Source organism: Gobio gobio (assembly GCF_949357685.1).
Source record: "Gobio gobio genome assembly, chromosome: 6".
Lineage (NCBI taxonomy): Eukaryota > Metazoa > Chordata > Actinopteri > Cypriniformes > Gobionidae > Gobio > Gobio gobio.
Window position 1 is genome coordinate 48,526,081 of NC_137102.1, and position 11,821 is coordinate 48,537,901.

Consider the following 11,821-nt stretch of genomic DNA (forward strand, 5'->3'; position numbering starts at 1 on the left):
CTGAACTCACTGGATATGTGCGATAGCTTTATGAACCCATAGATCATCAGGGTTAGCACAGATCAGTCTGTCCTTTACTGTAGTAAATCTGAAGGAGAGAGAATGTTCCAGATTAAGTAGATATCACAGATCATTAATATCCGAGATATGTCATTTTAATCTATCAAGACAGAACCAGCGTTGTTACTCACATGACAGCCTTTATGTTGCAGGTCATGGTGGCGTCCTGCCGAGTGAAGTCTTTCAGCCGGAGAACAGGAAAAGCTTGCGATGAATACTTGGTACAGCACCTCACTGGACCTTAACACATGACAGATTATCAGTTTATGTGCTACCTGACCAACTATCCTGTCCCACAGGTTTATTTAAAGATGCATTAACCCTCAAGGCTGCCCACTTTTCTGGTAGTAAACTTGGCATTGTATTTAAAGTCACTTTGGGTAAAATCATCTGTTCAACGAATACATGTCAATTTAGAATTAACTATAAAATAATGTTTTGAATCTCTATAAGTACAGTAACTTATTTGTAAAACCTTCTTAACAATGCTAGAACCAATGGCATCTTGGAGTCATATGAAAAAGGCAAAAGATGATCATTTTGAGGAAAAGAGCTAAATAATTCTTTAAAATGTCTCCTTTTTGTTCCACAGAAAAAACAACAACATACAGGTTTGGAACGACATAAAGGTGAGTGACAACGACTGAATTTCAACACTTTTGGTGATGCAACTGCAAAAGCCCTATCAAGCCAGTGATGCTCAGATAAGTTAAAGATGTAACATTTTTTAGTAGTAGGTCTATTCAATTCATCACTGAGTTAAGATCTAAATTCATCACAAATCAACTGCAAAAGCCCTGGTTATCAAGCATGGCAGCTATATGGTAAACGTGTTCGTCCCAAATGTATAAAAATGCATTCAAAGCACTGAAAAAACACTTGAAACCAAAGAGAATATCTGATAGAAGTGAGTTTTACTTACTGCTTTGACTCAAAGTGACCCAGAAACACAGCAACAGCAGCAGCGTCGATGACGTCAGGACGAGTCTGCTCATCATGGGACGGAAACAAGCCACTTATAGGTGAAAAATAAAAATTCAACTGATCAAAAGTATTTGATAAATTAGTTGTGCGGACAATAGCAGCAATGTTGAGGATATTGATGATGAAGAGCATCCCCAAAATCTACATTATATAGCTGTTCATGAGGGGAATTTGAAGACCACGTCATGGGGTGGAAGACAGGGGAAAATCAGAGTGTTAAATATTAGTAGGTCAGCTACATTTGTGTGCAATAAAGTGGGATGTTCCATCCCTCTAAATATCCCAATTTGTGAAATAATCACTGCCTTTTTTTCTTTCTTTTTTTAAAGCAATCATTGTGTCATTAATGAAATTACCAGTTTAGACACTAAACATTATAAGAGCTGGTAAATATAATTCTAACGCAATTAATTGAATGCAAATATAATAATCAAAATCACTCTTGACTGTAAATACAATGGTACAAATATTAAAAAGGCTATTGCCTCATTTTAATATTGAAAAAAAAAAGAATAGACTTTCTATATTATAATTATTTAAATAACTGAACATTTTAAACGTTAGATTAATTAAAAAAATGTATGATTTTTTTTTCTTAACAAGTAGATTTTAGGTAAAAATGTACAGTATGAATGTACTGTATAGATTTTAGGTGCTGTGACTGACATTTTTAAACATAAAAACAATCATAGAACAATGAAAAAACGTATTTATACAAGAATTTAAATTATGTACAGCTCATAATGTATATACATGTTTATTTAGTACCAGAGACAGTCGAGTATTTTTACTCTGCTAAAGTACATTTTTCACGTGTCTATTCTTTATCAGAGTGTTTTTCTTTGGAAAACTTTTACTTAACAACATTCCAAAGCATAATGTCATACTTTTTACTGCACTACGTTCCATATTGAATATCATTTAATACTTAATTACATAAAAAATACAAGTAAGAAAGTACTATATTTTTATGTAATTAAGCATTAAAGGTTAAAAAAACCCAAAACTTTTATTTATGAAATGTAGTTCAATAAAAAGTATGACATTATATATTATAATGTATGCTTTGGAATGGAATAATGGAATAATGCTTTGGAATGTAGTTAAGTTTTCGAAAGAAAAACACTGATAAATATACTTGAAAAATGTACTTGAGTAGAAACTATAAATACTTCACTACTGTCCGCCTCTGTTTAGTATAAAAAATGTGACCAAACAAAAATTTGTGCCAAAAACTAAATGCATATGTTCAGTGGAAATTAAGTTTTATTTTTATTTTTATTAAATTCTGTTTATTTTAAATAACGTATGTTTGTCCAGTAGAAACACAACCCTTTAAAATATATGATGTACTGTATAAATAGCATATATTTATATACTAATAAAATAAACAAATACAAGAGACAAAGTCACACCCTAAAGAACAGACTTCATCTCATTGGCAGTGTGTGAATTCCTTCAAATCTTTATTCTATAAAATGCAAAGTCATGCAAATGTTCATTAAACATTAAACACTGAGCAGAGACTCAGATGGCTCAGTTTTTCATGAATTATTCTCGATTTCAGGCAAGCATTTTTGAGGAAGGAAATGGTAAATCTTTGATGGCAGATGAGGTACTCAAGTTAAATAGAATTTCCATCTACTTTTAAGTCCAAAAGAGGTCATGCTTTATATTAGGTTTTTCTTTAACTACTAAAATATGTACTTGAGTCAGAAAAATAAATAAACATGTTTAGGCCCAATGTTAAGGCCCAAACATGTTTTTGTTGTTGCTGCTATTGAGGTGAGATAAGGGTATGGTTGGGGGCAAGGTTTGTGGTATGGTTAGTTTAAGGTGGGTTAAGGGATCGGTGTATTGCAGGATTATTATCGTTAACTAAAACCACCTGAATAAACCTGAAATAAAATAAAATATTAATATTAGTTAAGTAAGTGAAAATTATAAAGGTTGCCTTAGCAATAAATAGAAATAAGTTTAAGTTAAAACATTATTAACTGGAAATAGATTAAAAATAAATTAAACCTAAATAGCAATGTTTAAAAAACAACAACAAACTAATACATTTTCAAAAGCATATAATGAAAGTACTAACATTTAAACTAAAATTAACATAAGAACTAAAAATATAAACATAAAAGCCCATTTTAAATATTGATAAAGCTATAATAACACTGTATAATAATAGTGCAATTATTTATGTATTTAAATAATTTTTTTTTACTGATGTAGGTATTTTTAAAAATATAAGCACAATGTAAAAACATGTATGTATCAAATGATTAAGTTAAATCTTAGTAGTTAAAGACACTTAATATAATATGGGAGTCAAAATAAATAACAGAGATACAGTCATTTAAACATCTAGTCTAACAGTTAGACTAACATTAAGTGGTCAAAGGTGCCTGTCTTTCCAGGAAACCCCACACGCATTCTCTTATCACAGCTTTAGATCAGATCACAGCGTCTGATGAGAAGAAACAGTAGGATCGACTTAATATGATCTAACTATAATTCTTCAGACACTCCCCTGTTTTATAACATCATAAGAGTCTTTCATAGAAATTAAACTTGAAATGTCAAGCACCATGACACTTCTCTAGACCTGGAGGTGTAAATAAAAGAATGTGAGAATGTTTTAGTAAAACCACTACTGAGGGCAATGCTTTTCAGTGACATTAAAATAGGTGTTTAAAGTCGTGCAACAAGACTAAAGCGAAGGATGCGGGTTTGAAGGGAAGTGATTCATCGCTAAAGGAGCACTGTAAGACTTTGTTCTCACTCTTGACCTATTTCACTTTTCGATTTTAGGACATGAGTTACATAAAACATTATGACCTAGAAAACATATGAAAGTCAGCTACACCCGCATAAACCACAGCATGGCATGTGGAAATGAGGACGCTGTTGAACATAGTTCAGAACAATCCATATGTGTGCATCTTGTGTGGTGTGGTGTGTTGTATAATCATAAGACACAGTACAATCATAATTCCATAATGCATTCACACTTTAACCAAAAGGTTAAGGTTTGAGTCTCTGTCCTAGTGGATATTCCCAGTTGCTAAAAGGTTCTTTGTTTCAAAAGTCCCTGATCAAAGGGACCGTGACACTCTTTAGGAAATCATTATCGCTCCATCTGTAATGGTGATTCCAAGCGGTTTGACAGTATGTAAAATATTCCATGTGCTGCTGTCTTTGAGAACAAACACAAACATTGGTCAATAACACTTTAAATAGTAAAAACGTCTTAATTCAGGGGACTTTTTACAACAAGTTGAATAAATGCATGGTGGCCAAGTTAAAAATTTGAATTTATTGACTTAACTTCAAAATTACAAACATTATTTTGTTGAGTTCTGTTGACATAATAATGTTGATGACTACATTAACTTAACATTGTGAGTAATTTAAACTCAGATTTCTGCATGAATTGATGTAAAAAATAAATTGCAGTAGTCCTAATTTAAAGGGATGGTTCACCCAAAAACGAAAATTTGATGTTTTTCTGCTTACCCCTAAGGCATCCAAGATGTAGGTGTCTTCGTTTCTTCAGTAGAACACAAATGAAGATGTTTAACTCCAACCGTTGCTGTGTGTCACTCATATAATGCTTGTCAATGGGGTCGAATTCTATTAGAGTAAAAAAAACATGGACAGACAACTTCAAATTAAACCCCGCGGCTCGTGACGACACATTGTTGTCTTAAGACACGAAACGATCGGTTTCTGAGAGAAACCGAACGGTATTTATGCAAATATATCACCTCATATCAGACAAAGATGTTTTTTTTACTCGATAGAATTCGACCCCATTGACAAGCATTATATGAGTGACACACAGCAACAGTTGGAGTTAAAAATCTTCATTTGTGTTCTACTGAAGAAACGAAGACACCTACATCTTGGATGCCTTGGGGGTAAGCAGAAAAACATCAAATTTTCGTTTTTGGGTGAACTATCCCTTTAATGAAACTGTCTTGATAACTTGGACTGTGAATTTCCCCAGCAAACGTTGGACTGGACAAGGAGAATAAATATTGAAATTAAGTGTTATTTTATTTGTTTTTTAGTGCAGAGAAAAAAACCTGTTAGTGTTTAATGCTGTAAAAAAAATACACTATATTGCCAAAAGTATTGGGACAACCCTCCACATCATTGAATTCAGGTGTTCCAATCACTTCCATGGCCACAGATGCTTGAAAAATGAAGCACCTAGACATGCAGACGGCTTCTACAAACATTTGTGAAAGAATGGGTCGCTCTCAGGAGCTCAGGGAATTTAAGCGTATCATTCAAGTCCATTCGTGAAATTTCCTCACTACTAAATATTCCACGGAGTCACACTTCTCTGTCTGGCAATCCGATGGATGAGTCTGGGTTTGGCGGTTGCCAGGAGTACGGTACTTGCCTGACTGCATTGTGCCAAGTGTAAAGTTTGGTGGAGGGGGGATTATGGTGTGGGGGTTGTTTTTCAGGGATTGGGCTTGGCCCCTTAGTTACAGTGAAAGGAACTCTTAATGCTTCAGCATACCAAGACATTTTGGACAATTTCATGCCCCCAATTTTGTGGGAAAAGTTTGGGGATGACCCCTTCCTGTTCCAACATGACTGCGCACCAGTGCACAAAGCAAGGTCCATGAAGACATGGATGAGCGAGTTTGGTGTGGAGGAACTTGACTGGCCTGCACAGAGTCTTGACCTCAACCCGACAGAACATCTTTGGGATGAATTAGAGAGGAGACTGCAAGCCAGGCCTTCTCGTCCAACATCAGTGACTGACCTCACAAATGCACTGGACCTTAGTTGGACAAAGGTGGACCTTCCCCGACTTCTTAAGTTGTCTATTAAAGCATGTAGACTGATTGGGGGGTCTTAACAACTGGAAATCAGATCATAATGGGTGGTCATCAGTATAATAGTTCCAAACCTTTCCAAGAAATATACTAATAAAATATGTCTGTGGGACAAATCTGATAATTTCCCCTGCCACTTTTACAACTTAATCTATAACTCAAATTTAAAGTGCCATACATTGTAAAAAGTGTAACCTGCAATTATCTCAAAGAGCTGTTTTTTACTTGATTTAAACAGAAACAATTAATTTTGTAGGTATAAATGAATGTATGTGTGTATAGTATAAGTATAATAATATATATTTGATATATATACTTGATATATGTTTGACTGACTGAATTTGGAAGATTTTTTGGATTGGTGCAAGTTGAATTTGGTGCTAATTTCCTTGAGCTTAAAGGAATAGTTCATCCAAAAATGAAAATTCTGTCATCATTAACTCACCCTCATGTTGTTCCTGTATACATTTCTTCAAAAGAAGATATTTTGGGGGATATGGAAAACTAATTACATACACTAAGTCAATGGGGCCCATCAACTGTTTGGTTACTGACCAAAATATCTTCTTTTTTGTTCAGCAGAAGAAAGAATGATGATTTAAATGTAAATGACAGAATTTTCCTTTTGGGGTGAACTATCCTTTTAATGCAAGTAAAACAGAAGAAATTGTGATAGATTTCCAAAAGAAAACACATCAAATTGTCCCTGTAAATATTCAAGGGGTGGACATTGAAACTGTGAAATCTAATAAATATCTTGGAGTCTACTTAAACAAGGGTCATAAGAAGCCATATGCATTTGCTCAGTCAGCTGAGATCATTTGGTGTAGGGATGAAACGGTATGGAAATTTCACATCACGATCATAGTGACCCAAATTATCACGGTTATATTATCAAGTTTTTTTTTTCAAATGCGATGAAAGTGTTCAAAAAGAACAGATGCACACACTTAAAACATGTGATTATAACAGATGGCTTTTGAGAAGGCTATAATAAGTTCAACCGCCCAAGTGGCTATGAGTGACTGTGTTACACGCCTCAGCCGAAATACACCCGCAAATGGCGGTTGTTAATGTCAAGCCCCGATTATTATCCCTTAAACATCACCCTAGTCTTGTCTGAACTAGTTCGTTCGTCTTTGACTCAAGTTTTGGTATTGAGGTTAAAGTCCACTTGCCTTGCTTTCGCAGAAGTGTTTCCCCCTATTACAGCAACTTTCTGCTGGCATGTTCTGCAAACACGGTGACCATCTTCGATTAAGTTTCCCTCAGGACTTTTGTAAAAGCCAAAATATGACCACACCTCAGATTTGGTCCTTTTAGAAGGCTAAAAAATCTCCCAGCGCTGTCACTGCCTTTTGCTATTTCTTCTCATTCAAAAAACAGCTTGCTGACTGGACAGGATTTACCGCAAGTTTTCAAAATCGTGATAAATCACACAAGGTTTTAATGATAATTACATTTTAAAAGATATTACCGTCAGTAGCTACATTTTATCGTGAAACCGGTAATCGTTCCATCCCTAATTTGGTGTGTGCCAGACTTTTAATGATTTTTTATGAGACTGTGGTATCATCTGTTGTGGTATGTTGAAGTGCTAGTTCTGCCCACTGTAGATGAAATTGGGCAAGAAAGAATGGTAAGGAAGTTGTCTTCCATTATGAATCATAAATCTAACCCCCTTTATGAAACAGTGTGGGCTATGTGTAGCTCATTGCTCAAAAGAGAGACACATACGTCTTTCCTTCCATCTGCGTAAAGGGGGGTGAAATGCTGTTTCATGCATACTGAGTTTTTTACACTGATAAAGACCTGGATTCCCATGCTAAACATGGACAAAGTTTTTTTTTTTTTTAAGTTGGACGTTTTAAGGAGTATTTCTGTGCCAAATACTGATGTACAAATACTGCTTCCGGTTTCTCACAAGTGTCGGAAAGTTTTTTTCGAGTATCTGACGTCAGCAAGGGCAGAATGTCCTTGTACGGGTCGTACGGGCTCTTCTCCAGGAAGGGGGCGCGCGCGCGACCAGAGCGAGGGAGCAAATGCACGCTCATTAACGCGCTTTGCTCAGCTTTAGGGAAGCCGGCTGCGCTGCAGTCACAGGACTTCACGAAATCAACCAAAGATGAGTCTTTTTGGTTGTCAGGGCAAGACAACCCTGTACAGCCTCCCAAAGAACCCAGCGTTAATGGGACAGTGGATGGAGTTTGTTTTTCCGGAGAAGCATCGGAGTTGTGCAAGTGTTTTTGTTTGTTCCCTGCATTTCGGCGACGATCGTTTTATAAACAAGGCCCGGTTCATCTCCGGATTTGTAGCTCGTCTAAATCCGAAAGATGGAGCGGTTCCAGCGATTAAGGTTCACGGTCATGCGTTGGAAGAAAACGGTGAGTAAAACTGCTTCAAATGTCTTTGATTTGTTAGCTATCGGCGTGTAAGTGCACCTCAGGTAAACAACATGACGTGCAAAACCGTTCCTCTTGCTACTGCTAACTTTAAGTCCTTATAAACCTGGTTTATGACCTCATAAACCATGAGTAAACATGGTGTTCACACAAATGTTGTAAAACTTGCGCATGACAAGCCGCTAAGCAAATATATACAGTTACAATACATACCACACAGAGACGTCCTGCTGTAGTAGTTGCTGCTGCTGCTCCCGTTCAATTTCAGCCTCTGGATCAGATTCTGGATCATATGTGTGTGGTTGAATCTGATTGATAGTCATGGTTTATTTAGGATAACGTTTTCTTTTCCACGTTTAAGGATGTCACAGCTTTCAGACGCTCTCAGCGCATTAGCTGCGCACGCTCGTGGCTGTTTAGCCCCGCACACATGCCGCTCTGTTTTTTCCGGAAAGACTTGGTACAACGTATCTTTCTTTTATAAATATGATAAAGCTAAAGACTTTTCGGAGATATGAAGGCTGCAAAACTACTCTATAGGTACTCAAGATTGACACGAGATTGGCTGAAACTGAGTGTTTCACCCCCCCTTTAATCAAAGTGATTTGCTGTATACAGTGCCATGAGTTGACGTGTTAGGTTGGTGTAAATGTTGTTTTTTAAATTTATTTTTATATATTCAATTTATAGTATACACAAAAAATTGTGCTATATGGCACTAAAAGTGGCTCTTGGCCGTAATCATAGGGGAACTACTTTTGGTGCTATATAGAACCGTATCTTTAAAGGTGCTCTACAGCACCTTTGTCAAATGGTGCTGTTTGGAACCCATAAGAGGTGCCATATCGCATTTTATTTATTCATCAAAAATGGTGCTAAACAGTACCAACAGTGGTTCTTTGGCTTGTAAGGGGCTTAAAAGGTTCTTTGTACGACAGTGGTGCTAGCACCTTAACCCTTAAATGCATACCGCGGTTCTTTAGCGACCCGAGACATCATTCACTACCCTCCTCCTCATTAATTTGATAAAGTTAGACATCAGTATTCCTCAATCAATCCATTTTAAATAATATAACAAGAAAAAAAAATTTATAATAATTGTATGCCTGTTTTTCCTCTAGTTTTTTGTCAAAATTGTATAGGGTCGCTAACAACCCGAGGTGTGTAAGATTGTACGTATTTTTTTTCTGCACAATAATAAATTAATCTATAGTGACAAAATATGTGCAATTCCCCTTTATTCCACAAGGTGGCAATGTCCGATACACAACGATGAAGTGACGTTTCAAGGTAACGAAATATGTTTTATTTTATTCTCTGTAATTGTTATATACAGTATTATATGACAGGTATAGATCTATCCATATAGATCCGGGTCGCTAAAGACCTGAATATGTAAGAATGTTTGGCGAAACAGTCATGCATTTAAGGGTTAACCACCCCAAAGAACCACTGAAGCACCAATATTTGGAGCTATACAGCACTTAAAGTGGTTCCCCTATGATTATGAGCCAAATAACCACTTTTAGTACTATATAGCACCCTTTTTTTAGAGTGTATGTTGCTGCTGTGACATGTAAATTAAAAAATAATAATAATTTGGTTGATTTAGCAATATTAAATAATATTTTTGATTTGAAATATTACAATACAAAAAAAACAATTCAATAAATTGTTTGTAAAAGTCATTGCTAACATTTATGATGTCATTCTACGTACTCTCAAACTGATAAATGCCACACACCCTTTAGGTGTGTAAATTAATGTACTATTACACAACATCTATTTCGGTCACAACAACACTGAACAAAAGTAGACTTTGAGGTTTATTTTTGGCCGCAGTCTGGTCCTGAAATTTTGTCTTTGTTCCAGTGACCTTCAATTTGTACCTAACGGCCTCTCGGAGTTTCCAACATTATTAATTTACCAGGAGGAAACCATTCAAATATGTTGGTGGTTCACTCTCTCTTTCAAGGAAGTAAACATACAAAAACCTCTGTTCTTTCCCACAGGCCATTTTTTTTCCTCCGTTCTTCCTTGTTGCACCTGTTTGACTGACAGACAGATTATATCTAATTGTGGTTAATTTTTTTTTTTACACATGTACATCTGTTTACGTAGGCACGGAAAGCCCTCGGTTATTCCATGTCCGACCTACTCTACTGTATATAAAGACACCACACTGGCCCCATTTATTATCTCACTCTTGCTCTAAGGATCTCACACAAACACAGATAGAGACGATGACTCGGGTTTCAGCTACTGTGATCGTGCTTATGGTTGTGGCTCTCAGTGTACTCTGTACAGATGCCTCAGCTTTATGTAAGTACATCTTTCTTACCTTTATTCCACAAGTCGATGCGTTATCAGATATTTGCACAATCATAGATACATTTTTAGTTTTTACAACTTTACTGGAATAAGTATTTTGTTTCTCAGAGACATTGATATGTGGAAAATGTTTCAAATGTTTTTGTAATTATCAAATATATACATACACTGAGTAGGTTTTAACATGCTCATATTCTTGTGTTTACAGCGTGTTGCAGAAAGTACACCAGAGGAATAATACCAATGTCATATATCAAAGGATATTCCATCCAGACCATGACAAGAAACTGCCACATTGATGCTGTGATGTAAGTATAAGATGCATAGTGCATTATTTAATAAATGACCGATTCCTGAAGAAAAACAAACTAAAAGATGTTCCCTAACCCCACAGATTACACACAAACAAAGGCAAGAACATTTGCACAGACCCCTCCAAAACCTGGGTGATGGAGACCATTCGTAAACTGAGGTAAGCTTGATTGCCATTGATAAATTAGCACAAATTAAGAAAAATTCATTGTTCAACATTGAATTGAAGCTAATGATTCTGTTATTTCTTTTCTGATTTTAGGGAGAAAGTGCAAGCAATCAACAAAAAACATTCAAGAGTCTAATTTGAACACATCTGAAGCCAAACAGATGTTACTAATTCTTCATTGGAGGAGGATCTATTTTTCATTATGAAATTTGCATAATGTACTCTGCATATTTGTGTATGCATGTTATGTTAAATTGTTTAATTCAATGCATTAAAATATTTTTTTATGTAAAGTGAAAAGTTTTTGTATTTAATTGTGGTTCTTGTAGCTCAAACTTAATTCAATTGTACGAAAAATAATAACTTGAATAATTTTAACTAGTGACACTTGAGTTTCAGAACAACGGCAGTAAAATAAATTGCTGTTCATGTAGCTCAAACGTAAACAGTTAAATTGTACAAAAATAATAATAATTTAACTAGATACATATATGAGTTTCAATAGCAGTAAAATAAATGCACATTAGAAGATTAGCCTACTAGATTTACATATGACTAAAAGATTAAAAGTGCAGAGGAATTCGTGCTGTGATTGAAAAAAATTAAAAAGCGAGTTATTTTGAATATGTTCTGTGACTGAACAGAGAAAGTTATCTTTAATGAGATGAATGAGAGGCGTAGGTGAAAAATTCCCCATACATGCTTCA

At 35.4% G+C, this 11,821-nt stretch overlaps 2 protein-coding genes across 2 annotated transcripts; one reads left to right on the plus strand and one right to left on the minus strand.

Moving 5' to 3' along the window:
• Positions 1 to 6: 6 nt before the first annotated feature.
• On the minus strand, positions 7 to 1,058 carry ccl20a.4 (chemokine (C-C motif) ligand 20a, duplicate 4; the record flags this gene model as incomplete). The annotated part of the gene is made up of 3 exons (XM_079818479.1): positions 7 to 88; positions 192 to 300; positions 983 to 1,058. The coding sequence occupies 3 exons, from the start codon at positions 1,056 to 1,058 to the stop codon at positions 7 to 9; spliced, it is 267 nt and encodes an 88-aa protein (XP_079674605.1).
• Positions 1,059 to 10,527: 9,469 nt separating this feature from the next.
• ccl20a.3 (chemokine (C-C motif) ligand 20a, duplicate 3) lies at positions 10,528 to 11,337 on the plus strand. Its single transcript, XM_079819773.1, has 4 exons — positions 10,528 to 10,624; positions 10,842 to 10,941; positions 11,028 to 11,105; positions 11,208 to 11,337. The coding sequence occupies exons 1-4, from the start codon at positions 10,546 to 10,548 to the stop codon at positions 11,248 to 11,250; spliced, it is 300 nt and encodes a 99-aa protein (XP_079675899.1). The 5' UTR covers positions 10,528 to 10,545; the 3' UTR covers positions 11,251 to 11,337.
• Positions 11,338 to 11,821: the final 484 nt, after the last annotated feature.

Bases quoted from the DNA above. Each gene is read 5' to 3' on its own strand.
- ccl20a.3 (XM_079819773.1), top strand. From the start codon at position 10,546: ATGACTCGGGTTTCAGCTACTGTGATCGTGCTTATGGTTGTGGCTCTC. The intron at 10,625-10,841 runs GTAAGTACATCT...TTGTGTTTACAG, and splicing joins TACAGATGCCTCAGCTTTAT to CGTGTTGCAGAAAGTACACC. The intron at 11,106-11,207 runs GTAAGCTTGATT...TTCTGATTTTAG, and splicing joins GAGACCATTCGTAAACTGAG to GGAGAAAGTGCAAGCAATCA.